The sequence below is a fragment of the Monodon monoceros genome, unplaced genomic scaffold, assembly GCF_005190385.1.
Source record: "Monodon monoceros isolate NGI ecotype Baffin Bay Population unplaced genomic scaffold, NGI_Narwhal_1 Super_Scaffold_2, whole genome shotgun sequence".
In the NCBI taxonomy this organism is placed as follows: Eukaryota; Metazoa; Chordata; class Mammalia; order Artiodactyla; family Monodontidae; genus Monodon; species Monodon monoceros.
Genome location: NW_021703776.1, coordinates 99,035,840 through 99,063,355, shown reverse-complemented (window position 1 = coordinate 99,063,355; position 27,516 = coordinate 99,035,840). Strand labels below are relative to the sequence as shown.

The window sequence follows — 27,516 nt, the reverse complement described above, 5'->3', positions numbered from 1 at the left end:
CGGGCGGGCGCGCGGGGCTGGCGGGGCCGGGACTAAGGAGCCGGCGGCGCGGGGCTAGTGCATGGGGCCGGGGACCGGGGGCCGAGGCCGGGAGGCGCCGCCGCGCACGCTGTGGCCACCGCTGCCGGGCGCTTCCCGGCGCCGCGATCCCGCCGCCTGGGAGCAGCCTCCAGCGGCAACAACAACGGGACCGGGAGCGCGCGGCCCGGGCCCTCCCCCCGCGTCATGCGCACGCACCGCCGCCCCCGCCGGCTCCAGCACACGCAGCCCGAGCCCCCCTCCCCGCCGCCCCCGCCCCCGCCCCTCCTGCGCGCGGGCCCCAGCGCCCCCGCCCCTCGCTTTGCTCGCTGGCTCTGCAGCCTCCACCCCCGAGCCGCGCGCTCCAGCCCCAGCGGCCGGGCCCCTCCCACCCAGCTTCGGCCCTTCCGCCTCCTCTCCAGGCCCCACCTACACCCGCCGCGAAGGCCCCTCGCTTCGAGAGGACAGCTGCACTGCCCCCCTCCCGGCCCCGGCTGTCGCTTTCGCCTCCCTGCGCTGGTCTGGGTGGGGTGTCCGATCTCTGGGCAGCGCCCGCACAGTGCCCTGCGCCCGAGGGTACTGATGAACGCGGCTGATTGGCCGAGGAGGGTCGCCAGGCCAGGCCCAGTTGCGCCTCCCTTACATCGCCCTGCCTTCAGTGCGGCACAGGCTCCCCTGTCCCAGGGCCCTGAGGTCAACCCTAGAGACCACGCCGACCCAGGGTTCTCTCTCAGGCCCTGCCTGGACTCTCCATTGCCGGCTGCAGCACCTAGGCTGGAAATCTGGATTCCCGGATTCTATTTCCAGTTCTTCCTGAGGAGAGCTTCATCTGCGGGGCCCTTGGAAATGACACTTTAAACAACAACGTCCCCACACTTATCTTCCAGCCTCTCCAAAAAGACACCCACTGCCGGACCGGGAGAGGACCAGTGAACACAGCTGGACCCCACTGAAAGGGGGAAGGAAGAAGAGAAAGGAATCAAATATTATGCCTTCTTTCCCACTCACCCCATTCAAGACACGCACCAGAGTCCACATGACTGTCTCAATTTTCTTTGTCCTCTCTCCCTTGTCTATACTGTGTTCCTGTCCACTCCTGGGGCCAGGGAGTTCCCTCAACGTCCTAGTTCCTCTGCATCCCCATTGCTAAAGCTGTATGCAGTTCTGCTAGCCACCCCCCCAACTTTTCTGAACCCCATAAGAGGGGGCATTTGCAGAGCACTGGTCCCAGCCAATCAGCCTGCCAGGGCTACACCCCGATGTCCTCTGGCACAGTCATCCCTTTTACATATCCTTCCACTTCCCAGGCCAAGCTGGGTCTTTTCCCAGCAAAAAGTTGCCCACCATTCAGCTACCTACACAACTCTACCCCAGTACCAACCCAGTCACCATTCCTAAGTTTCTTGTACCTTCCAAAGAAGCTGGTGCGAGCTAATCAACACCGGGGGCCTCCCAAACTCCTGAGGGATGTGGGTTCTACGTACCTGCTTGACCTTCAGAATGTCTTGCACCCTCTCTGGGCTTCATCTGCAAAATATAGTGGTTGAACAAATCACCTACCCTATGTTCTGTAAGTCTAAGAGCAATATCTAACATATCTTTTAGAAGCTTAATTAGAATTGACAGCAAGAAGTTGCACCAGGTACCTCCCAGTAGAGCTGTTGAGGGTAAAGAGTCCCTCAAAAATGTTGCCCTGGCAGCCAGCACATACCTGTTTTGGCACTGGGGGGCTACTTGTCTCCTTTATTAGTATATGAGCCACATGAGGGCAGGGATAGAGTCTGATTCACTGTACCCCCAGCATCTCACCCAGTGCCCAGCACACAGTATACACTTAAAAAATATTTCTAGAATAAATGAATAAATGGGAAGGAAGGAACTAGAAATAAGTTAGTTCTTTATATTATAAATCTAAACTGACTGTCCCAAGGCAACATTTGGAGTGCTTGCTCCCACAAGTAAGCATTTGCTATCAGAACACTAGGGTGCATTACTTTTAATCAAGACTGGTCTATACAATCTAGGATGTAAGATCTCTGTGCCTCTCTGTGGCTATAGAAGCCCAGAGGGAGGGAAAACCCATGGAAATTAACTGGCCCGGGCCAGGCCGAGGCTCAACATCCCCTGTACAGCAATACTCTAGGGACCTAATTTCTGAGGCCAGATTTGGGTGGAGGAAGTGTTCTAATACCAAGTGAACAAATACCTGCTGTGTGACAGATCCCCTACATAGTTTTCACACTTGTTTAATAAAACACCTAATTTTTTCCTTACAATTGTCTTATGAGGTATGTTTTAGGAACGAAGAAATTTAGGTTCAAAGAGATTCAATAACGCACACAAGGTCATATAGTTGATAAGCACGGGATAAGGGATCAGCATTTGTGCCAGGTTCCAAAGCCCATGCTTCTTGCACAGTCTTACAGGGGCAAAGTGGAGAAGGGGACCAGGTAAATAAGGCAGCCCAAGCTGCGGTGGCCAGCCCTGAAGATGGATATCCTCAGCCAGCCTGGTGGGGCAGCCCAAGGCTACTGGGCTCTGGGCTGAAGAGTCAATTTGGAGGGTCCAGGATGCCTTCCGGCGTCCACTCTGACTTAAGAGTAGGCCGGGGTAGGATCCACCTGAGCTCCCCAAAGGCTGCATCTCGAAACACCGGTGCTCTGACACGCTCCAGCTGACGTTAGTTTCTGGAGTGATACATGCCCTGGCTGCCCGAGGGGGAGGGGGAGGATGCTGCTGCCGCCGAAACCTCTGCGGGCTGGAACAACCCCCAGATACGCCCCCACCAGCCCCTCAGCGATTTGCGGGCACCGAGACCGGGCAGCCGAGCCCGCACGTGGGTCCGCAGGGCGGAGGGCGGGGACTGCTCACCGCGCCGGACTACAAGACCCACAATACTCCGGGCTGCGGCGGCGGCGCAGCGGCAGCGGGGAAGGCGGGGGGGGGGGGTGCCTTCAGGTGTCTGCGACCTCGCCACCTCCCGCCCGGAAGTGCCTGAGGGTCCGCTATGGGGCTGGCGGAGCCAGGCGGTGAGTCCCTGCGCCTTGACCGTACCCACCCCGCCGCCACCTCAGCTGGCCTCCGCTCGCCCCGCCCCGGGATCGCCCTCGCCCTCCCGCCACCCGGGGGTGGGTGTGGGGGGCGGGAAGATGGGAGGGGTGATAGAGGATCAGGGTGGGGAGGGCGAAGTCTCGGATTCCCGGCCGAGATCTGGGGTCCTGCAGCAGGCTGAGTTTGGAGAGGCTTCCAGAGGAGGCGCGGGGTCGGGCCGCCTCGGGGTGGGGTTTGAGTGCACCAGGAGGGGCCGAGTTGGGTGGGGGGTGGCAGCCCTCGGAGGTTCCAGTTTGCCAAAGGGCGCAATCTGACTTTTGGCGTGGGGAAACCTTGGGAAGCGGTCCCGTGCCGCGGGTCGGGGTTTGGGTAAATGGTAACCGGGAGGTGTGTGTGTGGAGAGACCTTTTTCTTCCCCCTTGGAGAAACTTCAGCGACTGAAGAGTAGATAAGCTTTGGGTGAAATAGACGAAGGAGTAGATAAACTTTGGGATGACCTAGACGGGAAGAATAGGTAAGCTTTGGGGTGAAGTTTGGTGGAGGTTGAATTTAGGGGAGAGTCGCTTAGAAGGTCAAGGCCCTGACCTCGGAATAGGGTTTGGGTGAATTGGGCAGCTGGTTGAAGACCTGATCTCAGGTTACAAAAAATTAGGACTTGGGATTTGGTGATGGGAAGGGGTATGTGGGGCAAGTTTGGGGTAACTGGGTGTCAGAGCGGTCCGTGTCCCACGGTGGGGCTCGGGTATGTGGGCAGAGGTCTGAGGACTGTGGGAGAGTTGTGGTGGGGTGGGGTCAGGAGCCCCCCCCCCGAAGTTCAGAGAGCTCTTGGCGGGTGAGCCAGCCCCTCATGGGTTCTTTGTGCCTCTCCAGCTCGGTAGCGCAGCGGGCAAGGCAGGTGCCATGGCCCTGATCGAAGGGGTGGGTGATGAGGTGACCATCCTTTTCGCGGTGCTTGCCTGCCTTCTGGTGCTGGCTCTCGCCTGGGTCTCAACACACACTGCCGAGGGCGCTGATCCACTGCCCCAGCCGTCAGGGACCCCAGCACCGACACAGCCCAGCGAAGCCATGGCGGTCACCGACAGCATCAGAGGGGAGGCCCCAGGAGCTGAGACCCCCAGCCTGAGACACAGAGGTCAGGCTGCACAGCCAGAACCTGGCGTGGGGCTCCCAGCAACACCGCCACCTCCAGACTCCCCCCAGGAGCCCCTAGTACTTCGGCTGAAATTCCTCAACGATTCAGAGCAGGTGGCCAGGGCCTGGCCCCATGACACCATTGGCTCCCTGAAAAGGTAAGCCGGGAAGAGAGGACAGGAATAAAGTGCTAAAGAATGGGGTGGGAATGATCACAGACCTAGAAGGGCCACTGAGGATATCAATATCTGAGACTTATCCCTCCGTTTATAGATGAGGGAACTGAGGCCCCCAAATCACACACCGTTTTGTTCCCCTGAAGCAGGAGGGGCCCCCTTAGAGGCCCTGACTTGGGTGGTAGGTGGAGGACAGAGGTGAGGGTGGGAGAGTTATTCCGGGCAAGGGGCCAGGATTGCCTGAGACCTGCTCTATTACCCAGGTCGCTCTCTCCTCAGGACCCAATTTCCTGGCCGGGAACAGCACGTGCGACTCATCTACCAAGGGCAACTGTTAGGAGACGACACCCAGACCCTGGGCAGCCTTCACCTCCCTCCCAACTGTGTTCTCCACTGCCACGTGTCCACTCGGGTGGGTCCCTCACACCCACCGTGCCCACCGGGGTCAGAGCCAGGCCCCTCCGGGCTGGAAGTAGGCAGCCTGCTGCTGCCCCTGCTGCTTCTGCTGCTGCTGCTGCTCTGGTACTGCCAGATCCAGTACCGGCCCTTCTTTCCCCTGACCGCCACTCTGGGTCTGGCCGGCTTCACCCTGCTCCTCAGTCTCCTGGCTTTTGCCATGTACCGCCCGTAGTGCCTCCACGGGCTCTTGGCAGTGTTGCTGGCCCCTCCGGACCTTGCTCCCCACGACACGGTGGGAGTTGCTGTCTGCCCAGGCCTGCCTCTCCGACCTGCCTCTTCCCACTACCCTGGAGCCCAGCCCTGCGCCGCAGAGCACTCCGGGGGCCAGCGGAGGCCCCTCCCTGCGACCTCCACGGCTCTGGGCCGCCCCCCGGGGCAGCTGGCCCTCAGCACCCACTAACAGTCGGCTCCTCCGGGTCAGACAGCTGCTGTCGCTGCCTGGGCCCTGGGCAGAGCCGGGCCACGCCCCTGGGCCCTTCTTAGTGTTCTGCCTGAGAATCCAGCCACCTCTAGTCCCTGACAGCTCCTTGGGCTGATTTAGGGACTCAAAGACTGAGGGGCTGGAAAAGGGGAGCTGGGAGGGGTGGAGGGGGTTCTCTGGAACATGTGCAGATTAAATGTGAAGTTTTCACCCTTGGTGTATGTCTGCGTGTGCGGGCCCGGGGGCCGGGGAGCTCTTGCCCACTGGGAGACAAGGCATGAAGGGCGCCGACCGGGCACTTCGCTCTGCCCAACCTGCCCAGCCCGGCCGCTGACTCCCCGTCACCTTTTCATCCCAGCCTCAGCCCCTAGCCCTTTGGCCCCGCCCCGGCCCCGCCCCATCGCCGCGCGCGCAGCTTCCCGGAAGCAAGGGGCGGGGCGCGCGGCGACCTGGCGCGCGGGGGCTGACGGGAGCCACGTCTTTGCCGGCCGAGGACGGTGCCGCGGTTGGCGTCTGGGCGGCGATCCGGGGGCTGCTGGGAAGATGGCGGACTCGGTGGCCCCCCGATGAGGAGGCCGCGGGGGGAGCTCGGCCCCCGGGCCCCGAGACCGACCGAGGGAGCGATCTGCGCGGGGCCTGGGGAGCCATGTAGGGGTGGTGCCTGCGGGGCGGGCCGCGGGAGGGCGGCGGGAGTTGGTGTTGGCGACCGTGCCCACGGTCTCCTGGCATCCCCGGGCCGGGTGGGCGTTGGGGGAGGGCCCTGACACCGCCGACTCCGCGCCATGGCAAAGCTGAGCCCTCGGGCTCCACGGGCGCCCTCCAAGGTGGGCCCTGCGTTCTCGTTTCACGGGCGAGGAGACTTGGGCAGAGAGACGAAGCCACTTGTCCAAGGTCACGCAGCTGGTAAGTGGGAGCACCCAGCATGGAACCCAGGACCGTCCGGCTGCGGAGCCCGCGCTCCACCCTCTGTGCCGCCGCCGCCTCCTGCGGGAGGGGGAGGTGGTCGGGAGGGCGTATCGTCGCGGCGAGCTGGGCTCCAGGCTGGGCGCGACCACTAACCAGATTCGTGACCTCGGGCTTAACGTAACCCCCTCGCCTCTCTGGGCCTTGGTTTCTCCACCTGTGAAATCGAGGTAATGCCAGCCCTGCCTCCCTCCTCATAGGCCTGTAAGGAGGACGAGAGGGGATAATGCATGTGGAATTGCTTTGTAAATAGCCCTACGCTGAGCACACTGAAGGATTACGATTGCTGTTTCAGAGGATGGAAGAAGGCAGAGAGGGGCGGGTTGGGAAGTGGAGCAGAGCAGTCACAAAGAAGGGTGAACATGAGTCAGGGTTGCTCTGACCCCAGGCTCCACCGGATGGGGAGCGAGGTGAAGAGTAGATAGCTGGTCTTTCTCACCGTTGGAGAATACCTCACCCCCTTTTCTGGGCCACCCCTCAGGGTCTCCATCACCCAACTCCATGCTTCGAGTCCTGCTCTCTGCCCAGGCCTCCAGTGCTCGGCTGTCTGGCCTGCTGCTGCTCCCACCAGTACAGCCCTACTGTCTGGGGCCCAACAAATGGGGAGACCGGCCTCCTGGAGGAGCCCCCCATGCAGGCCCTGTGCAGGGGTTGCAGCGGCTTCTGGAACAGGCGAGGAGCCCTGGGGAGCTGCTGCGCTGGCTGGGCCAGAACCCCACCAAGGTGCGCGCCCACCACTACCCTGTGGCACTTCGTCGCCTGGGCCAGCTCTTGGGGTCTCAGCCACGACCCCCTCCTGTGGAGCAGGCCACACTTCAGGACTTGAGTCAGCTCATCATCCGAAACTGCCCCTCCTTTGACATTCACACCATCCACGTGTGTCTGCACCTTGCAGTCTTACTTGGTGAGGACGGTGTCTGGCGGGGGGGTGGGCGTTAACGGAAGAATAGAGAAACAGCAGAGGACCCGAGATCGCTGACAGAACGCACCCCTCGGGCTTGCCGGGAACGGCACATACGCCGCCACACTTGCTGCTGCTCCCCTGTATCCGTGGCAGACACCGCGAGTCAAGCAGCAGGTGTTGCGCTTAGCTAGGGCGCCACCCCAGATCCCTTCTAATACAGCGCTCTAGGAAGCCCCTGCAATTTGTTACCACTGGCAAGAGATGAGAACTCACTTGCCTTCTTTGTATAAGGCCGTCCCCACAGACTGTTCTGATACCTTAGTGCACGTGATATCTCACATTTCTCTAGTGTTTCCACGTGCTCTGTAGCAAACCTTCCAGCCCAGAAAACAGAGGTGAGAAGGATTGGGGATTCATTAACTAAACCAGGACTGGAGCAGAGCAGAGCAACTCCCTGTTGCTAGGACTGCCTCCTCTGACCCTCTCCTCCTCAGGCTTCCCATCAGATGGGCCCCTGGTGTGTGCCCTGGAGCAGGAGCAAAGGTACCGCCTCCCTCCGAAGCCACCTCCCCCTCTGCAGCCTGTCCTTCGCGGTGGGCTAAGGTTGGAAGCTGCTCTCAGCTGCCCCCGCTTCCAGCGGCATCCACAGCATCACCTCATCCGCAGCCTGGCAGGTGCTGGAGGGGGTTAAGGTTCATGGGAGGAGGGGGAGCTGAGGCGGAGGCAGGTGGTGTCTGGTGGAATCTAGTTGAGGTCTGACCTGAGGGTCCGGTGTGATGAGCTGTTCTTCGCAGAGGCCAGGCCAGAGGAACTGACGCCCCACGTGATGGTGCTCCTGGCCCAGCACTTGGCCCGCCACCGGTTGCGGGAGCCCCAGCTTCTGGAAGCCATTGCCCACTTCCTGGTGGCCCAGGAAGCCCAGCTCAACAGCAAGGTGGGATTACCTCCCACCTTCCCATGCTCCTCTCCTACTCATCCCATCCTAAGACACCTGGCAGGCCTAACCCCCACCCAGCCTGATTGGCTGCTTCTGTCTGCAGCAGACAACCCAGTTAGGCTCTCTGCTCTTTCCCGTGGGGTTCCACCTTTGCTCACACCCTCGCTGGCTTGTCCAGCTCCCCAGCATGTATGCCTGGGTTGTCTGCACTTCTCCAAACACTTTTTTTTTTTTTAAAGATGTTGGGGGTAGGAGTTTATTAAGTTATTTAATTATTTTTGGCTGTGTTGGGTCTTCGTTTCTGTGCGAGGGCTTTCTCTAGTTGTGGCAAGCGGGGGCCACTCTTCATCGCGGTGCGCGGGCCTCTCACTATGGCGGCCTCTCTTGTTGCGGAGCACAGGCTCCAGACGCGCAGGCTCAGTAGTTGTGGCTCACGGGCCTCGTTGCCCCGCGGCATGTGGGATCCTCCCAGACCAGGGCTCGCACCCGTGTCCCCTGCATCGGCAGGCAGATTCTCAACCACTGTGCCGCCAGGGAAGCCCTGCAAACACTCTCAGCCCGTCTTAGCTTGGTTGATCCCACTCTGCTAAGTCTTCAGGGACAGAACCCACAGCCATGTCTCCTCTGCTTGTTTGAAGACTAATCGCGTGGAGCTCAAGCAGTGCTTACACTGTTGAGCTTCTGGTGTGTGTGTAGAGGGATTGTTCTGCCTTTATGGTGATGCTGTAAGCTTGCAGGCCAAGCCTCCCTGAGGTCCAGCTTGTAAAGGATACTGGAGAACTGCTTCGCGCTGGGTGATGGGCTGCCCTTGCTCCGCAGGTGGTACAGAAGTTGGTCCTGCCCTTTGGGCGACTGAACTACCTGCCTCTGGAAGAGCAGTTCATGCCCTGCCTTGAGAGGATCCTGGCTCGGGAAGCAGGGGTGGCCCCCCTGGCAACTGTCAACATCTTGATGTCACTGTGCCAGCTGCGGTGCCTGCCCTTCCGAGCCCTGCACTTTGTTTTTTCCCCAGGTTTCATCAGCCACATCAGTGGTGCGCAGACTGGAGGGCTGGCTGGGTCCCGGGGAGCCAGTGGGCAGGGGAAGCAGGGTGGGGGTCTGCACCCCAGTAAGCCTTGTCCTGCTTCCCTGCAGGCACCCCTCACGCCCCGATTGTGCGGCGCTACCTCTCCCTGCTAGACACGGCCGTGGAGCTGGAGCTCCCGGGATATCGGGGTCCCCGCCTTCCCCGAAGGCAACAAGTGCCCATCTTCCCCCAGCCACTCATCACCGACCGTGCCCGTTGCAAGTACAGGTGGCTGGGGCAGCTTTGGGGAGGGGAGGGGAGGGGAGCGGCCCGCAAGCAGCACAGGGTAGGCCAACCCGGGGGACCACGTTCTGTGCGTGCTGCTGCGCCCTAGGCAGTCAGAAAGAGCGGAGCAGCAAAGGCATTTCCCAGGACCGTGGAACTAGGCAGGAGGGAGCTAGAACAAGTGTCTTGGGGGCTTTCCTGATACCGGTGTTCCTCTCCCCCCTCAGTCACAAGGATATAGTAGCCGAGGGGCTGCGCCAGCTGCTGGGGGAGGAGAAGTATCGGCAGGACCTGACCGTGCCTCCAGGCTACTGCACAGGTGAGCTCCGGGTGGGCCAGCGGCTCGCCAGGACACGGAGCCTCCGCTGAAGGCCAGCAGCTCTCTCTCTCCGTGCCCTGCAGACTTCCTGCTCTGTGTCAGCAGCTCTGGTGCTGTGCTCCCCGTGAGAACCCAGGACCCCTTCCTACCGTATCCTCCCCGGTCCTGTCCCTACACAACCCGTGACCCTGCCCAGAGGTAAGGGAAGAGGGTGGGAGAGCCTTGTCTGCCTTCATAGACAGCAGCTCTGAGCCAGTCACTTCTCCTCCAGGGTGGTACTGATGCTGCGGGAACGGTGGCATTTCTGCCGGGATGGCAGAGTGCTGCTGGGCTCACGGGCTCTGCGGGAGCGGCATCTGGGCCTGATGGGCTACCAGCTCCTGCCGGTGAGAGCCCTCCCCACGCCCACACACTCAGCTAGTACCCCTCCCCTGGCCGGCCAGGCCCTGGGGTAACCTGCTACCCTCTCCCCCTGCAGCTACCCTTCGAGGAACTGGAGTCACAGAGAGGCCTGTCCCAGCTCAAGAGCTACCTGAGGCAGAAGCTTCAGGCCCTGGGCCTCCGCTGGGGGCCTGAAGGGGGGTGAGGGTGTGCACATGGGTTCAGGATGGCCCCCCCCCCACCATTGGGGGATGGACAGTTTGCACTTTGGCTCCCTCTGCTTTGATTTGTCATTAAAGTTCCTTTCCTTCCCCATTGCACATCTCGTTTCTGGGACAGAGCGGGCTGGAATCCGTCACCTCTCTTCCATTCATACCCGGCTCACACACACACGCGGCCGGGGATAGGTGGGGGCCGAAGCACTTTATTGCGGGGGCGCTGGTAAGGGGACTTTAAATTATTCACTTAAATAAAAATGAGGAGGGAGGAGGACGGGGCGAGCACCCCCCAGCCCCTGTTCCCTCTGTCCATCTGTCCCTCGGCTGTCCATCCAGGTAGCAGCTACACAGGCATGGGCATCTCGTTGTACTCGTCCACGCCCTCCCGCTCATCGAACACCGGCTCTGCCTCGTTAGCATCCAGCTGTGGTAGGGGCAGAGTCGGAAGGTTGGTGCTGAGCGCGACCTCTTGGCAAGACCAAGGTGGGGGCCGGTGGGGAGGGGCGCGGGAGCCTTACGCATTTCATCTCTCGCTCGGTGAAGATGCGGGTGAGCACCAGCATGCGGAGCGGCACCGTGAGGATGAGGATGAAGGGGAAGGCCAAGGAGGCAGCCGTGGACATGACGGCCCAGAGCACGGCCAGGCAGAGCAGCTGCAGGGCTGTGAACAGGTGCATACGGAGGGTCCGAACCTGGGTGGGGGGGTGCAGGGCAAGACAGGTGAGCCCAGGCTTCTCTCCAGCCTCCGAGCGCCCCGGTCCCCGGAGGGCCATCAGGCCTGCCACATCCAGAGGACGATGACCCCTCTCCCCTCCACAGGGGTGGGACGGAAGCGCCTCCTTGGGTGCTTACCGGAGATGGGTCTGCACGGGCTGAATGGTGGCTGGCCAGGGTGGGCAGATGGGGGGCTGGAGGGTGACCCACACAGACCAGGAGGGGGCAGAGGCACAGGGCCCTTCCGAGCCGGGTCTCACCTTCTTGACATAGGTGACGTCTGGGTGGTGTTTGGGTGGCATGAGAAGCAGGTGCAGCCGCTCATAGAACTGGATCCCATTAAGGGAGGTAACTCCCATGTACAGAAAAATTCCGAAGAGCACAGCCAGGGGGATCTGCCGGAGCAGATCCCCGATGACCAAGGAGAGACCTGGGGGAGGAGGAGAAGAAACAGCTGGCCCCAGGGCTCTCTACCCCAGTGGCCCCAAGACCCCTCCGAGAAGGCTGGGCGCGAGAGGTGAACGTACCCACAAGCAGGGCAACCAGCAGCCCCGTCACCCGCTGCTCCTTGACTTCCTGGATCTTGGGCTTGTCCCCGGGCGCCACAGCCTTGCTCATGACAGTAAGCGCGTTGGCATGCGTGACGGAGCGGACGGTGGCAGCAGCCAACCAGGGCAAGCCAAAGAGGGCACAGATGCCACCCATGGCCACGATGAGCAGCAGGTCCAGGTGGAAGCCGGAGCCCTTCTGCAGCATGCGCTCCTTCTTGGAGATGATCAGCCTGGGCGGAGACAGGCACGCACTGAGCCCCGGGCCCAGCCTGGCAGACAACTGTGTCTTTCCAGAGTGCCGAGTCAGTCACCTCTGTCTGTTTCTGGAACCTGATGGTCCCTGCCTCTTCCGTCAGGGCGAGGGTCCCATCATGGAACTGAGTCCTATCTGGCCCTCCCTACCCTCCTGGACAGCTCCCAGCCCGTACTGTGCCCATCCGAGCAAACGTCAGTGGGATTTTCTGCTGCCTACAAAGTCAACTCCAGCAGCCAGCCTGCCGGGGGCTCCAGCCCCTCCACGCAGCAGGCGGTCGCCGTCTGCATGGCACCCCGCCTCTGCCAGGACCACTCACGTGGTGATCTGTGTCTCCATGAAGATAAGGATGAAGACCAAGATGGCGGGCAGCAGGCTGGCGACCATCATCCACACGGGGAAGGAGCTGCGCTCCCCCAGGGGGTTGATGACCCAGCCCCGCTTCTCTGGGGCTGTCACTGAGAATCCGCTGGGCACGCTCAGCTTCTGCAGGGCAGAGGGTGGGGCCGGGGGCGGGTGAACCTTGGAGGGAGTGCCCTGAGCTGCACTGGGCAGGGTGGACGCCGAAGGCGTGCTGTGGGAAAGGCCTGGTGTCTGCCCACTTTAGAGGCAGCTCTGGACTTGGGGGCCTGAAGGGGAATGTCCAGAGTCCAACACCGCCTCACTGCTGCGCGCGCTCCGCCGTACCTGGGTGTAGGTGTCCTCAATACTGTAATCCACAAGCACCATGATGAGGATCGCGATGGGTACCCCAAAGTCCCCGATCACTCGCCGCACCTGTGGGCGAGCACCATGCTCAGAGGCCCCACACCTCGCTGCAGCCCTGACTCCGAGTCGCCCCCCTTCCTGCCCCCAGATCTCGCCTCCCTCGGGCCCGCCAGCCCACACACCCGGCCAGGGAAGAACCGGCTGTTCTTGAATTTGCGCAGGAAGAAGGCGATGAAGAAGGTGCCAGCCATGAGCACCAGCGACAACAGGGCCGTGTTGGGCTGGCCACGGGGCCTCCCCTGCCTGGACGGCCCGGCTGAGCTCTCATTCCTCGGCCCCAGCGTGGCTGCTTCTGCCCCAGCCCACGTGGTGTTCTCGCTACTGTCTGCCTCGGAGCTGTTGGAGACCGAACAGCCATGGAGGGGATGTTCCTGGAAGATCTGGGGAGAGGACAAAGGATTCTATCAGCTTAACTGGTGAGACATCCGGGACTCAGCTGTATGCTGAGTGGGACAGGTAGGGCTGGGGGTGGCTGGCCTGCCCTCAAGGAGCTTGTCTTGATTAAAAAAATGACCAAGGTGACCAGATGTGAGCACAAGACAACTAGGAATTAAGAGAGGGGCTGGTCTGGGACTTCCCTGGCGGTCCAGTGGTTAAGACTGAGCTTCCAATGCAGGGGGTGTGTGGGTTTGATCCCTGGTCAGGGAACTAAGATCCCACATGCCACCCAGCGTGGCCAAAAAATTAAATAAAAAAAAAAAAAAAAGAGGGGTTGATCTAATTCGGGAAAGCAGCTGCAAACGAGGCTCCAGCCAGGCCTGGAGGAGCAACACAGGGAGTGTGGTGGGCCTCGGGGGCACATCTCCTGATCCTGACACAGACACAGACGTGGGTCTGATGCCCAGACCGTGACCCTGTCTGTCATCTTGGGGGCCTTTCCCTTTGACATTCCGGATTGTTCGCCGCTTTAACAAAAGCACAGGGGCTTCCCTGGTGGCACGGTGGTTAAGAATCCGCCTGCCAGTGCAGGGGACACGGGTTCAAGCCCTGGTCCAGGAAGATCCCACATCGTGGAGCAACTAAGCCCGTGAGCCACAACTACTGAGCCTGTGCTCTACAGCCCATAAGCCACAACTACTGAGCCCGTTCACCTACAGCCGGTACTCTGCAACAAGAGAAGCCACCGCAATGAGAAGCCCGCACAACACAGCAAAGAGTAGCTCCCCGCCCCCCCCAAAAAAAGAGTAGCCCCCACTTGCCGCAACTAGAGAAAGCCCGCACGCAGCAACAAAGACCCAATGCAGCCAAATAAATAAATATATTAAAAAAAAAAAAATCCACCTGCCAATGCAGGGGACATGGGTTCAAGCCCTGATCTGGGAAGATCCCACATGCCGCAGAGCAACTAAGCCCATGCGCCACTACTGAGCCTGTGCTCTAGAGCCCGCGAGCCACAACTACTGAAGCCCGCGCGCCTAGAGCCTGTGCTCCGCAGCAAGAGAAGCCACGCAGTGAGAAGCCTGCGCACCGCAACGAAGAATAGCCCCTGCTCGCCGCAACTAGAGAAACCCGCGCGTAGCAACAAAGACCCAACGTGGCCAAAAATAAATAAATAAAGTTATTAAAAAAAAAACAAAAGCACATATTACCTTCGTTATTAAAGATATGTGAGTCATCCACCTAGATATTCAGCCTCACAGGTAATGGAATAATTGCAGAGTAAGCTCATAAGGATCCCCCTTTTCACATCTTAAATTTTTGAAAATTTATTTCACAGAAGATACTGTGAAATATACGTCTTATATGCTGTGAAGCATGTATACTACTTTTGCAAGAATATATTTGCAAGTTTAAAAAAAAAACAAAAACATGAGTCTTTAAGACTGATCTGAAGCTCTGGTGTATATGTTGGTGACAGGGAGGGAGGGTGGGCGGGGAAGGGGTGGGGGCAGCAGGAAGGACCAGCCTAGGTTCCGTGGCTCCATGGGGCAGCCCGGCCTCACGCTCAGAGAACAAAGGGGCAGGACGCCCCCGGCTCCCTCCAGTCCCAAAGCCCGGCCCCTCCTGGGCCAGGTTCCGTCAGGCCCACCCACCTTAACCAGCTTGTAGAAGGTCTCGTAGATGAAGATGAGGGAGATGAGGAAGGCGAAGATCTCCTGGGTGAAGCGGGAGACGAAGCGCACCAGGAAGCTCCCCTCCAGGGCCACCATGAGCAGGGCCAGCAGCACCAGCCAGAAGCCAATCCACACGCGGCCCACCAGGTACTCCAGGTCGTTGCTGCTGCAGAACTGGGGCGCGGTGGGCAGTCAGGCTCGGAGCCCGGGGGGGCTAACGGGGCGGGAGTGCTCGGGGAAGAGGACGGGGAGTTGAGCTGGGCAGGGGGGACCAGCCCGGGTAGCCCGTGGCCCCTCACCGAGAAGAAGGCTTCCTCGAAGACCAGCAGGGGCCCCGAGAAGCCGATCACCAGCAGTGGCTGGGCCCCCAGCAGGCAGAAGATCACGCCCTGGACTGCCGTGGACATGATCAGCTCCGATACTCCAATCAGGTCATGCGTCTTCTCTCCTAGGGCGGCAAGAGCCAGCTCAGCGGCTGGCGGCCGGGGGGACCCGTGCGCTCCCCACCACGACCTGAAGCCTCTCCTTACCCAGCAGCCCCCCGAAGGTGATGGCAGGAGACAGGGCCGCGAAGTAGATGAAGATGACGGCGGCCAGGCACTGGGGGTTGAGCGCGTCTCGGAAGTCGCTCAGGTAGTGGGGATAGCGGCGCCGCACATCTCGGATCAAGCCCCCAAAAGGCCGGCCCGTCCGCCGAAGGGGATCGTCTTCCACCACACCTGCCACCTCTACCATCTGCAGGAGCGCTGCAACCCGGGCCTCCATCAGGGCGCCCGTCACAGCCCTCTTCCTCCCGTCCCGCTCTCCTCCGCGTGCAACAGACCACCCTTCAGCCTAACCCCCAAGCCCCCAGCCGGCAGCCCAGACCTGGCCCCCGGCCTGCACTGGCCCGTACCCTTATCTTGGGCTGACTTGGGCTCCAGCCCAGCCCCTGGAGGCAACAGCCGGACCTGCTCCTCTCGCTTCTTGAGCATCTGCCGCTGGAAGTGAGCGACGGATCGTAGCAGCTCCTCGCCCTGCACCTCCGAGGGCGGCAGCACCACGCTGCAGTCCAGGAAGGCATTGATGGCCGTCAGCAGGTCCTCCCGTTCGTCTGCCAGGTAGGCTGCCTCGTGGAATTGCTGCCAAAGCGGGACGGGGCTAGTGAGGACACGGGACGAGGGCTGGGGGCCTGGGGCCAGGCTCGGCGAGCTGGGTGGGGGCATCCCAAGTGGGCTCTGGGGCGCGAGGCCCGGCCGGGCGGCGGCTGACCTTGTCGGACATGAGGGTGGAGATGGAGCGGCCGATCTCATGGTAGTCCATGTTGGCACTGCTCGGGCCCAGCAGCAGGAAGAGGAAGCGCACGGGCACCGGCACCTCCAGCACCGCGTCCAGCTCCGCTGCCTCCCGTAGCCGCACGAAGGCCATGGTGGGGCGGGAGAGGAACTCCACGCAGCCTGGGGGCGTGTAGCCGGCATGGGCGCGGGAGCAGCAGTCGCCTCCCGGCCCCCAGCGCAGGGGCGCCCCCGAGGCAGGCCCGGCCACCCGTACCCTGCCCCCCCCGAGCTCGCCCCACATACCCACAAGGACCACCGTAGCCTCGGCGTTCTCAGGGATCTTCTCCAGAAGCTTCAGCTCATGCTTGGACTTGGAGCGGGTGATCCCAGCCGGAGGAGCTGCAGGAGGCAGCTCACGCTGGGGATGCAGAAGAGCAGAGCTCAGCCTGGCTACCCCCCACCCCCGGCCCCGCCCGTTCCCGCCCGACTCGCTCGGCGGTCCCGCAGCCCGAGCCGCAGTGGCGGCCGGACCTGACCCAGGCAGGGTCACTTTCTCCCCTCACCTCTCGCTCCACCTCCAGCCGGGTCTCGGGAACACCTCCAATGAGAGGCTCAGTGACGTGGGGGTCGCTCTCGACCCCCTGGCCGTGGTGATGCCCCAGCAGGGAGCCCAGGGAGCCGGCCGAGATGTTGCGGGGAAAGGAGAAGTCCTTCTCATCACTCGGGTGGCTGGTGGGGCAGTAGGCAGGAGGTGAGGAGGGCCGGCGGCCGGCGCTGGGCACGGGCGGGCGCTGGGCACGGGCGGGCGGGCGGGCAGGGTGCGGCGGGCGGTGCCTCACCTGTGTTTCAGCAGCAGGGCCCTCAGCACGTTGGCTCTGTCCTCGGCCTTGATCTGGTCAGAGATGACCATCTGCTCCACCACCTGGTGGGCCACGCCAGGCAGGGTCTGCTGGTCCAGGTCCAAGAGCACAGCCCCTGGAATAAGGACCACCGCGAGGGGCCCTCATCCCCAGGCAAGATGCAAGGGCGGGGATGGGAGGGAGGGAGAGCGGGAGCGAGGGCAGCCAAGTAAATGCGGCCCAGGGATCAGTGAGCAGGGCCCAGCTCTGCCTGAGGCCCAAGTCCCACGGCCTCTCTGACCCATTTCTTCCAGCCCCCCTCTCCCCGCAGGAATGCTGTGGGACTCAGCAGAGGCCAGGGAACCCCTGCCATCAGAGAGGCCACCGGGGCCGGGTCCTGCCCAGATGCCCCTTCCGGGAAGCATGCAGCAGGAAGTGCCCCGGGCCACCCCCTCGGCCTAGACTGCTCTTCACTGCCAGCAAGTGCCTCCTCTGACTTCACTCTAGGCTCCTAGTTCTGCCCTCTGGAGCACGACACAGCCGGTCTGCGTCCCCGTGGCAGCCCTGGAGCCATCTGAAGACGTCCCCCTCCAAGTCCAGCAGCTGCTCAAGGACAGTTTCTAGATCTCTCCACCCCGTCACTGCTCTGAGCTGCCATTTCATATAGAAATGAAGGTCTTTCAAAAGTCACCAGGTCATTTTTCCGTCAAGGTCAACTCACAGGAACACAGAACTAAAGACCCAACAGAACCGAAGGCCCCCCGAGCAGCCGAAACCAAGATCGCAAAGCCCGGCGATAAAGCACCCGCACTTTGGCGCCTTACCCCAAGCCCTCAAGCCTCACTCAGAGCCTAGTTAGTTTCTGCTAGTTTGGAAATAATTCTGACAGCAGGTTTCTGAGTCCTCAGCTGCTTAGAAGCAGGCCTGCTGACAGCAGCTGGGAGCGATTCCCCAACAGGAAGGAGGAAACGAGCAAACAGCAGAACATCAGACACAGCGCTCGCGAATCCTGCATCCGTGCTCATGCAGTCGTTTACACAGCCCTACTACACGTTAGGTCACATTCCCCAGAGTCTCTAGAATTTCCCAAAGCGTTCCACTAAAACTGTCTGACAACACTGCAGCATCCGAAACATACCAGCTTCCGTTATCTGAAAATATCACTTAGAGAAGCTGTTTGCTGAAGATGCCAGACAAGAGGAGAGGGTCAGTCCTGCCCCGCAGTCACCCAATGACAGAGCCCGAGGAATGGCAGGCATCGTGAGAGGTGATATCATGACAGGAGATGCTCCCTCCTGGGCTCTGGTGACATTACACACCCTGCTGCTCAAGACAAATGTGGGACCGTGTGGTCCTCAGAGAACGGGCTCGGCGGGCGAAGGGAACTCCTGGGGCGATGATGGGCAGGGGGTGGGGCATGGATTACCGTGGGCCAGGGTCCGGCGCAGCTCCAGGAGGCTGCGGAACGAGAGGGAGGCCACGTGGGGCTTCCCCCAGCGCTCCGTCTCTTCCTCTACATCCTCCTCGAATTTGATCCAGCGCGCCGTCTCCCGCCACTGAGGCTCCTGGTTTTTGTCCAGCAGCAACTCATTCAGTTCCACAAACACCTTGGGGTGAGATGAGAGGGCATGGCAGGACGGAGGGCACAGGCATGGAGGCTGGGCGAGTTATTAACCCATCTGAGACTGTCCCTCGTCTGTGAAATGGGAGTAATACCACCCCCATTACTAGTGTACAACAGTGACCTAATGTATAGCACAGGGATCTATACTCAATATTTTATAATAACCTATGAGGGAAAAGTATCTGAAAAAAATAGATATATATGTACGTTTAACTGAATCACTTTACTGTACACCTGAAACTAACACAACATTGTAAATCAACTATACTACAATAATGATAATAATAAAAGGGCTCTAATGGGGGCTAAAAGGAAAAGTATACAAAACATTTAGCACAGTATATGACTCCTAGTAACCGTCTGATGGTCACTACACACACACACACACACACAAACTGGAATTTTTTTTTTTTTTTTTTTGGCCTCGCCACGCAGCATGCGGAACTTCCCTGACCAGGGATCGAACCGATGGGAAGTGAGGAGTATTAACCACTGGACCACCAGGGAAGTCCTACATTGGAATTCTGTAGGATTCATTTATATGCGTTCAAGAACTGGCAAAACTAATTGAGAGTGACCGCAGAGCGGTCACCTCTGAGGGTGGTGACTAGGCAGAGGCCCGAAGGAACTCCCTGAGTGTGGGAAATGTCCTATATCCAGGTAGGGTCGGCCAGGTATTTACACGCGCAGAGTGTGTCACAGAGCTGTTTGCTTAACCCGAGTGTGCTTTACTGTGTCTGTTCGACCGCAATAAAAAGGTTACCAAAAATAGCCACTGGGAGGGTCAGGGTTCAGGACCAGAGCCCTGAAGTCTAAGGTGGGCAACATCACTACGTAACTGAGTGGCCTTGACCAGTCACTGCCCCTGATGTATGGCTGATGCTGCCTGGGCCGTCATCCTCACAGGTTACGGGAGGACTGGATGAGCACAGAGGTGACTGGATTCTGAAAAATGAAACGCGCTGCTCCACGGAGTTGCCTCTGGCCCAAACGGTCCTCAAACACCTCGCTGCCAGCTGCCAGAAAACGGGCATGAAAGGGAAGCCGACCTGTCTAAGATGTGAGCCAGAACCGTAAGGCCCACACCAGCAACAGCAGGTAATACCGTAATAACTGTCTGGGGACAGACGGCTACTAGACTTACCGTAGTACACGTGTCGTAATATGTTTAAATTGTTGAATCGTTATGTTGTACACCTGAGGCTAACATAATATTGTGTATCAACTATATTTCAATTAAAAAAAAATCAGTGCTCTTTGAAGATGTGTATATCGCACTCTTGTGCAGTGTACAACCTTCAAAACCATACATGGCAACCCTGGTGCTCGAGATGACCGCAGGTCTGAGAAGCGACAGGGGCTGTGGTGAGAAGACGGATGGGGAGATGCTGCAAGACCGTGAAGCGGAGAAATTACCTCGTGGGGCTTGTGGGGGGCCCGGGGCCGAGACCGAGGGGTGGGGCCAGGCTCTCGCCCTTCCCGGCCACTCTGCACAGACGCTTTGGCATTCTTCCGCACCAAATGTCGCCGTACCCCAGGAACGTCCTCAAACCGGTGACCTGTGGGCGGGGGGTGGAGGGACAGGGTCAAGCGCCCCTTCCTCTTACCCCCACCCTCGTTCCCAGCAGCTCCGGGCTTGGCCCAGGCCCAGCACTCACTCTTCATGAGGTCTAGGTCAGCCGTGGCCAGCGTCTGGGCCTCGCTCTCGTCCGTCGGGACCCGGGGCAGCAGTGCCTGCTCAGCCCCAGTCATGCTGCCGATGCGTCTCCTCTCCTGCAGATTGTAGCTGCGGTGCCCAGGCTGCGCTTTGGCCAGGGGGCGCCCAGAGGCACCCCCATCATCACCTCCCGCTGTGACACTGGCCACAGCCGCCACCTCTTCCACCAGGGCTCTGGACAGACAAAGCAGCCGTGAGCCTGAGAAGGCTGGCCCCTCTCCCTCGGCCGGGAGCCACACAGGAGGGACCCAGGAAGGGGACCCCGCTGGACCTCACCCCTCCTCGCTCCCCACTCTCGGTAGGTGCGGATGTGAAAGAGTGAGGATTCTGGAAGCAGATCGCCGCATCTAAATCCGGCTCAACCATTTACTGGCTGTGCCCCCCCCCCAAGCAATCACACAAGCCACCCGGAACATCAGCTCAGCAGCAAAATGGAGCTGAGGGCAGCCTTCCCAGGTGTGGGGAGAGTGAAGTCCGGAAAAGTACCCAGAGTGGGACCTGCTTCCCCTCCCAGGCACACCCCTAACAATGGACTCGAGGTTCACAGGGTCCCGTGTTTCTAAACAAATGGAGTAAAGTACATGGAAATGGGCCTTTGAAACTGTAGACACCCCACCCCTACCCAACAGTCAAGGAGGATATGAACCCCTGTCCCTTACAGATTCCAGCTTCTGCTCCCGTCCCCCAAGCTGCGATGCCTCCTTTCTCTCTGCCACTGCCAGTGGGTCCCTGTCCCTGCCGCACCATTCCAAACCGTTCTCCCGGCATCTCACCTCCCACAGCTCCCAGCCCCCATCCCCTGCCCATGACCAGTCCCTCCTCTGCCAGGCTTTCTCCACCTACACCTACCTTCCGTGCCCTCGCTTCTGCTCACACCCCTGCCCACAAATCTGACCCACTTTTCCAGTGCAACGCCGTGCTCTCTCTGGGGCTCCACCACCTCCTCCTGGCCGTCCAGCCACCTGCAGGCCTGCGCCCCCAGTGCAGACAGCCAGCGCGGACCCAGCTCCATCCACATTGTCCTATCTCCCCAGCGAGCCTGTACCGCCCTGGAGGGGCGATCCGCCCTTCACTTCCCCGGGTCCTTCACACTGCCTGGCACCCAGAAACCAACAGGGAGGTGACAGTAGTGACCTTGAGACCCAGTTCAAAGTGATTTCTTCCAAGAAGGCTTCTCTGGCTAACAACCCCAAACTCCAATCACCTACTGGTACCGACACTACACCTGAACCAGGTCGTCTGGCACAGAACTTGTTCTGATACCATTTCGTGAGACCACAAGCAGGGTAGACTGGCAGCTAGCTCCCCAAGAGCAAGAGGGGGTCTCCTGTTGCTCTCACACCCTTGGGGTCCCGGGGGTGCGTGGAGGTCACCCGTCCAGTCCCTGATCCGGGGTTTGACGCTGCTCCACCTGAAGCCACGGGCAGGGGGGGATGGCAGGGGGTGGGAGGAGACGGCTTAGACCACACATCTCTTCCGTGCCAGGCCGACCCATACTTAAACTTCCGTTCACACCACCCTTTAACCCCTACTACCACCTTGCAAGAAAAGTTCTATTATTCTTGGTTTATAGATGGGAAAACAGGCTCACAGACACTGTGACTAGTCCAAAGTCAAATCCCAGCAGCAGGATTGGGATTTCTGAACCTGTCTGAGAACCTCAAGGCTCCTGCTTTGTTCCCCACCTCAACTCGCTGGTGCCGGCCCGGGAGGTCCCTGTCTGGGGACACTTACCCAGTCTGGGCCCCTTTGGTGGCCTGGGGAGCTGCCTCGTGGTGGGGCAGCACTGGAGGGGGAGACGGACTGGTTGTTTCCGCCTTCCGGTCCGCACCTTCATCCTCCTGGAGAAAGAACTAGAACAGGGACCCGTGTGAGCAGGTGAGGCCAGGCCAGGGGTACCGCAGACATCCCCAGGAGCCCTGCCCCCGCTCACCTGCACGGAAGAGGGTGTGGACGCAGGGGGCTGGCTGAGTGCCCGGGCCCCCTCGGCCTCACTGGCCTCATCCTCCTCTTCCTCGCCCTCCTCGATGGTGGGGGTCTCCCCGGTCGGGGAGGCTGCAGGGCGCCTGCGCGGCTTCCGTCCTGAGCCCTGGGGTACCTTTCGGCGCCTGGCGTCGGGAGGCAGGTGGGTGGACAGCGGGTGGTGGATGTGGTGGGAGGACTGCCGGTGGTCTGCAGGGAGGAGGGCGCTTAGCTGCCGGCGGGCACGGCTCCCCGCTCAGCTGGCCGGCCTCCAGCGCCCCCCCCCAGGCCCCCGGCTCCATCCTGGCTCCATCCTGGCAGCCAGAGCACCCCTGCCCCCCGCTCACTCCGCCTCCCCGAGCCCCCTCACATTCAAAGTCTGCCTCCCCGTAGCTTCGGCCCGGCTCCTCCCCTCCTCGGGACCTGGCCTCCTGCAGGATCTCCTCAAACCGCTCCACGCCCAGGGTGCGGTGAAGTTCATCCTCGTCCTGCTCAGGGAAGCCTGGCGTCACAGGGCCCAGGCTCTCTGGCTCCGGCTGTGGAGAAGAAGGGGCGGTGAGAACGCACGCACGCACGCACGCACGGGAGACGCTCCTCGAAACCCCACCCCGCCTAGCGGCTGAGTCCAGTACCACCCCCCGCCCCGGCTGCCCTCCCCTCGAGTGCCAGGGCCTCGGGACTCAGCACCCACCGCCCAGCGGCCCGTCCCCCGGGTTCCGGGCTCTCAGGACCCTGGCTGGGCGCATTCCAGTCAGTTCTAGAGCCTGTGGAAAGCGTCTGCCCTGGAAGCCTGAGCAGAAATCCTGTGTGTCCAGCCCGCAGGTCGAGGTCGGGTGTGTGATCTGGGCCGTTCACCCGGCTGATAGTAGTGAACGCAGCCCCTGTGCTCGGGGATGGCGACTGAGCCTGAAAAGTAACTTCTGCAGGCGCCTGCGCTACCTGACCCGGGCTTGGTCTGAATCGAACTAGAGCCCAGCTCCTGGACAGGGATGCAGCGCTTCCCCTTGGGAGTCCGGAGCCCGGGGCCTCAGCCGCTGCGGTGCCCCGCCCTGCCCCCCCCCCCACTCCCCCCACCTGAGTCATACTGCAGGAGCGGCGGGACTGCGGTGGCCTGGCGCTTTGGAGAGCTCAGCCTAGCTAAGCAGCCGGCCGCCCAGCCCACGGCCTTGGTCCAACCCCCCCCCACCCCTCCCCCTCCCCCCGCCGGGCGTCTCAGCTCCAGGCACCGCTAAATATTTGCTCGAGAGCTTCTGGACTTGAAGGGCATCGAGATCTTCAAGGGCAGGGGTACCAGAGCAAGGAAGAGCAAGGGGGAGGTAGGCTGGGAAGAAGGGCGGGCCTTGGAGAGTCTCGGAGGTGGGGTCACGAGCAGCTGGGGGTGGCAGGGATACTGGGCAGGAGAAGATGCAGGGGTGAGGAGTCTGCTTCTCCCCAGCCCACCTCCGCAGCTCTAGCCCGGCTCCCCCCGCACTGGGCCTCACTCTCACCAGAATTAGCACGCGGGCTAGCCCGGGGTGGGGGGAGGAGGGTCAAGAACCCCTTGCACCTGAGGCTGAAGGAGGAAGTCCATGGCCGGCAGGGGTGAACCCGGGAGGGAGGGGGAGGGGACCAGCCGGCGCCTCTTCCTGGTCACGTGCCCCGCTGGGCCAAGGTGACCAATAACGGGCTGATTATGGCACTGGGGTTAATCATTAGCCTTCCCAGGAAGATGGGAGGGGGACACGTGGGGCGGTGGCCACGTGGGGGCCAGGAGGGGCGGGGCTGAGTGGCACGTGGGGCCGGGGGTGCAGCGGTCTGCCCAGAGCTACCTTGCAGCAGACCGGCGCCGCCTCTGAGACCCAGTCAGAGGGGGGTCGCTGGCTTAGAGACCCAGGCTTCCCAAAGTTCCTCTCTTGCTGAGGCTAAACAACAACCCGGGTCTTCAGGACACAGAGCCTCAACTCCCTCCCTGGGACCAGAAGCTGTCTGACACCCACCCCCGCAACCGATACCTGTCCCAGACCCAGTGCCCCACGCAAGGCCCGGAGCGGGGATGGCGGTGCCCCTCCCAAGTCCCTCCCAGGCTCCCCTCCCAGGCCTCTTCGGACACACACGCCCCTGCTTGACACAGACCCGCACCCTGGCCAGAGCCCCGGGGGTGATGGTGGAGAGGGACAGAGGGGCAGTGGGCAATACTCACAGTGCGGAAGGAATCTGCGCCCGAGGCGGGGCGCCGGGGGGCGCTGCTCATGGCCAAATCCTAGCCCTTCTCGCTGTAGCTGCGGCTTTCAGGGCAACAAGGCGGCGGCATAACCTGGGGGTGGGGGGTGGGGGAGGAGCAATCACTGCATGAGAGAGGTGCCAGGCCTGCAGGGGCACCCCAACATTGCACAGCCAGGGGAGGGCAGGGCACGGGGCTTCACGGAAGCCCGCCGGCCACGAGGGGTCTCCTGGTTGCACAGGAGACTATGAAAGGCCTTAGAGTGGCCCTTGGAGGGTGGGGGGAGAAAAGAGAGTTATTTATGGGAAGAAAAGAGAGGAACAAAGAGAGACAGAGGCAAGGACTGAGGCACAGGAGGCCACAGAGGGCCAAGGGACTAAGCGGAGTGAGGGGGAGAGAGCCGGGGGTGGGAGATGCTGGCGGGAAAAAAAGGCAGACAGGAGTCAAGGCCCAGACCCGGAGAGAAAGCAGCGGAGATCAGGGAGGGGAGACAGAGGAAGCAGGGAGGAGAGGCCGAGCCAGAAACGGGAGCGGTGGGAGCGGTGACCCAGAGGTGGCACGGCACACTGAGGCGGGCTGAGACCAGAGAGGGCTGTGCTGGGGGGAGTGAGACACCCCTTGAGGCAGAGACGACGGGTGGATGAAGGAAGGGAGAAAGAGAGCTCTGGAGAGAGCCCAAAACAGCAAGCAACGGGGCTGTTCATGGGCCCCCTCCTCTGAAAAAAGCCCAGCCCCGAAGTGGGGGGGGGGAGGCTCCCTGGGGGAGGGGCAGGAGCCCAACTCCACTCACTCAGTGGGAGGGAGGAAGGGAGGCTGGCAGGCACAGGCCGGGCACGACTTTATAATGGGGGAGGGGCACGTGACGACCAGAAGGAGGGTGGGCACAGAAACTCCGAGGTTCTGCCCTCAGGAACGGTCCAATCCCTCCCCTCCCCAAGCCTGGGGCCAGGAAAATCTGAGTGGCAGGGCTGACGCCCTCCTGACCGTGACTGTAGGGGTGTCTGGGGAGGACACCGTGCGGGGGGAGGGCAGAGAAAGAGCTGCGGTTAGGGAACCCGACCAGTGCCAACTGGGGTACCTATTCCTAGTGGGGGCAGTGCTGGGGACACCCAAGGCTCTGCGACGGCAAAAGTACCGAAGCTCCCCAGTGTGTCACTGGGGGGTCAGGGTTACCGGATTTAGGGCCAACTCGGGGGTAAGACAGGTCAGTGCAGGGTCAAACAATGTAGGTCTGGGGGTCAGTCCGGGGTGGGGAGCCGGGAGCGACACATTCCTGGCCGGCCTTCCAACTCAGCTGACTGCCCTCTTCACCTCCCCCTAGCAGGCCCTCCGCCAGGGCAAGTCTGGTGCGGGGGAGAGGGGTGCTGGGGGAGGAAACCCGGTCTGGGAAGGAGTGCCGGCACCTGCCGGCGCCACACGCCCCGCTCCAGGCTGTGCCCTCAGTGCGCTCCTCCATCCTCCCCTCCTCCCTTTACCCCCGCCCCCCCCTTCGCCCCCGCCCCCACCATCCCAGAACACAAAGCAGCCTCTGTCCAGAGCATCGATGCCGATAATCCGGGCTGGGGGCACATTCCGGGGACCAGCCCCGACCAGCCCGGAGGATTAGCAACTCTCCCCTGCCCAAGGGATTAGCACTCCGGACCCCCTTGGGGGGCATTAACCACCCCCCAGGTGAATTCGCACATTCCACAGCTCTTCGATGTGGGCCTGGCGGGAGTGGGGAGCGAAGGGAGGAGGGAAAAGTGGACCCTGGATTTCAGGCGGCGCCGCCCCCCACACCCAGCACAGAGCTCCCCACCCAGACAAGCCAGCCCCCCAGGAGCTAGGTCGAACTCTCCGCGCTCGCCTTTCCCATCCCCACCCAGCTGCTCCCTCTTCTGCCTGACCCCTTGTCCTGACCTGACCCGCCAACCCCTTCCCGGCTCCGCCTCCCAACCCCGAGATCGGGGGCAGAGGCTTGGGGCAACCCCTAGGCAGGGCACCCTGGACGGGCATGAAGGATAGAGTAGGGGACCAAAGGGGAGGGGTGTCGTCTTGGAGTCCATCCAGGAGTTGGGAGGGCCGGCGGCGCCTCCCAGAGAGTACCCCCTCCTGGTGGCAGGGGGCGCGGCACCCTCGCTTTAGGGAACTCTAAGAAGCGGACCCTGGATCCCGCTTCCTACCAGCAATCACTCCTCTCGCCTCCCCATCCTTCTCCCCAAGACCTCGCTTCCCCGCGCCCCAGTCTCCGCCCTTTCCTGCACTTCCACTCCCTCCCAGCTCCGAGTGCCGAGTTCCCCCCTTTCCTTTCCCCTCCCTTCCTCCCTCCGCGGCCCTGGCCCTCCCCCTCCGCCACCTCTCCGCTTACCCGCTTCCTCTGAACTTCGTGCTGCAGGGGTCTCGGGGTCTCTCCCCCTTCTCTGGAGCCCTCGCGCGCTCCCGACGACTCCCCCGTGCCCACCTTGGGGCGCGCCCCCGTCGCTCCCAACTTCTCCCAACTCAACTTTCCCCCGCGCCACAGGCAGGCCAGCCCCCTGCGTGCGCGCCCCCTGGCGCACCGTGCGCGGCCCCGCCGCAGCGGGCTGGGAGGCGCGGAGTGGGGGCCGAGACCTGGGGGCGGAGGCGCGCTCCCAGGCACGGCCCGGCACTGGGAGCCCAGCGCCGAGGAGGCAGCCCCGGCTGTCCCTCGGCGCGGCCCAGCGAGGTTGCCGCCCCGGGCTTCCCCGCACGGACGCCCCGGGGACGTCGTTTCTTGGCCCCATTAGGCACCTCTGGGCGGAAAGGGGCCTGCCTCATGCTGGGGATCCCAGGCAGGAAAAAGGAGGCACAAAGATGATCAGGAAATTCGAGGCGGAGGAAGTTGAAATATAAATGCATCGGGGTCAAGCTTCTCTCGCGGCCGCGGGCGTCCCCCGCCTCCCACCCGCAGTTTCCCCAGTGCCTCCAAGAAAGCCCCTGTCTTTGTCTGGAGGACAGGGACGGGGGGTGGGGGGAGGGCGAGAGGGGTGATGGCGGGGATGGATGCCCATTACCCTGAACTTAGACTTTACGAACCGGGGAAATTCTGCCTCGGAGAGATTCCCTGCGGTGACCTTCCTTCTCAAACCCTATTCATAGTCATCACCTGTCATTTAAAGATCTCTGTGTGTACTTCTGGTTTTCTAATAAATTATAACTTGTTCCAGATAAGGAATATACGTTTCGCTTCTTTAGTCTGCCACCGGCTGAAGCACTGCAATGTGCATGCAGAAAACGTTCAGATATAAACGAGTTAATTAACCAATGTTTAGCACCAACTTTGGTTCCGGCGCTGAGGAGTGCTGTTTGGGG

The 27,516-nt window shown here is 61.5% G+C and overlaps 3 protein-coding genes across 10 annotated transcripts; 2 read left to right on the top strand and 1 right to left on the bottom strand.

Annotated features, from left to right (window-relative positions):
- Window positions 1–2,944: 2,944 nt before the first annotated feature.
- Window positions 2,945–5,466, top strand: TMUB1 (transmembrane and ubiquitin like domain containing 1). The gene is made up of 3 exons (XM_029232923.1): window positions 2,945–3,047; window positions 3,940–4,358; window positions 4,656–5,466. Exons 2-3 carry the CDS (start codon window positions 3,970–3,972, stop codon window positions 5,005–5,007), a joined length of 741 nt encoding a protein of 246 aa, XP_029088756.1. The 5' UTR covers window positions 2,945–3,047; window positions 3,940–3,969; the 3' UTR covers window positions 5,008–5,466.
- Window positions 5,467–5,729: 263 nt separating this feature from the next.
- FASTK (Fas activated serine/threonine kinase) lies at window positions 5,730–10,478 on the top strand. Of its 4 annotated transcripts, none has more exons than XM_029233371.1 (10): window positions 5,730–5,904; window positions 6,701–7,123; window positions 7,618–7,797; window positions 7,918–8,057; window positions 8,880–9,093; window positions 9,195–9,354; window positions 9,579–9,670; window positions 9,754–9,868; window positions 9,942–10,056; window positions 10,149–10,366. In XM_029233371.1, the coding sequence occupies exons 1-10, from the start codon at window positions 5,823–5,825 to the stop codon at window positions 10,254–10,256; spliced, it is 1,629 nt and encodes a 542-aa protein (XP_029089204.1). In that variant the 5' UTR covers window positions 5,730–5,822; the 3' UTR covers window positions 10,257–10,366. The 4 variants fall into 4 exon arrangements, with proteins under 4 accessions (XP_029089204.1, XP_029089205.1, XP_029089203.1 ...); XM_029233370.1 differs by lacking the exon at window positions 5,730–5,904 and adding an exon at window positions 5,966–6,159 and having other exon boundaries at window positions 9,195–9,348; window positions 10,149–10,478; XM_029233369.1 differs by lacking the exon at window positions 5,730–5,904 and adding an exon at window positions 5,968–6,159 and having other exon boundaries at window positions 10,149–10,478.
- Window positions 10,456–27,386, bottom strand: SLC4A2 (solute carrier family 4 member 2). Of its 5 annotated transcripts, XM_029233367.1 has the most exons (23): window positions 26,555–26,723; window positions 24,187–24,300; window positions 22,378–22,543; window positions 21,979–22,217; window positions 21,780–21,898; window positions 19,987–20,219; window positions 19,745–19,887; window positions 18,131–18,311; window positions 16,705–16,840; window positions 16,429–16,594; window positions 16,169–16,283; window positions 15,861–16,045; window positions 15,505–15,730; window positions 15,140–15,355; window positions 14,909–15,057; window positions 14,589–14,783; window positions 12,678–12,935; window positions 12,475–12,564; window positions 12,107–12,273; window positions 11,511–11,764; window positions 11,244–11,413; window positions 10,788–10,961; window positions 10,456–10,693 (listed from the first exon to the last, which is right to left on the bottom strand). In XM_029233367.1, the coding sequence occupies exons 2-23, from the start codon at window positions 24,235–24,237 to the stop codon at window positions 10,613–10,615; spliced, it is 3,714 nt and encodes a 1,237-aa protein (XP_029089200.1). In that variant the 5' UTR covers window positions 24,238–24,300; window positions 26,555–26,723; the 3' UTR covers window positions 10,456–10,612. The 5 variants fall into 5 exon arrangements, with proteins under 5 accessions (XP_029089200.1, XP_029089201.1, XP_029089198.1 ...); XM_029233368.1 differs by lacking the exons at window positions 24,187–24,300; window positions 26,555–26,723 and adding an exon at window positions 22,699–22,717; XM_029233365.1 differs by lacking the exon at window positions 26,555–26,723 and adding an exon at window positions 27,241–27,386 and having other exon boundaries at window positions 10,458–10,693; window positions 15,861–16,283.
- Between the last annotated feature and the right edge of the window lie 130 nt (window positions 27,387–27,516).

Excerpts from the sequence above, each read along its gene's own strand:
- TMUB1 (XM_029232923.1), top strand. The coding sequence starts at position 3,970 with ATGGCCCTGATCGAAGGGGTGGGTGATGAGGTGACCATCCTTTTCGCG. Across the intron at positions 4,359-4,655 it reads ACCATTGGCTCCCTGAAAAG|GACCCAATTTCCTGGCCGGG; the intron begins GTAAGCCGGGAA and ends CTCTCTCCTCAG.
- FASTK (XM_029233369.1), top strand. The coding sequence starts at position 6,039 with ATGGCAAAGCTGAGCCCTCGGGCTCCACGGGCGCCCTCCAAGGTGGGC. Across the intron at positions 6,160-6,700 it reads TGTCCAAGGTCACGCAGCTG|GGTCTCCATCACCCAACTCC; the intron begins GTAAGTGGGAGC and ends GCCACCCCTCAG. Across the intron at positions 7,124-7,617 it reads GCACCTTGCAGTCTTACTTG|GCTTCCCATCAGATGGGCCC; the intron begins GTGAGGACGGTG and ends TCTCCTCCTCAG.
- SLC4A2 (XM_029233365.1), bottom strand. The coding sequence starts at position 24,237 with ATGAGCAGCGCCCCCCGGCGCCCCGCCTCGGGCGCAGATTCCTTCCGC. Across the intron at positions 22,544-24,186 it reads GCGCAGATTCCTTCCGCACT|CCGGAGCCAGAGAGCCTGGG; the intron begins GTGAGTATTGCC and ends TCTTCTCCACAG. Across the intron at positions 18,312-19,744 it reads CCCCCCACAAGCCCCACGAG|GTGTTTGTGGAACTGAATGA; the intron begins GTAATTTCTCCG and ends TCTCACCCCAAG.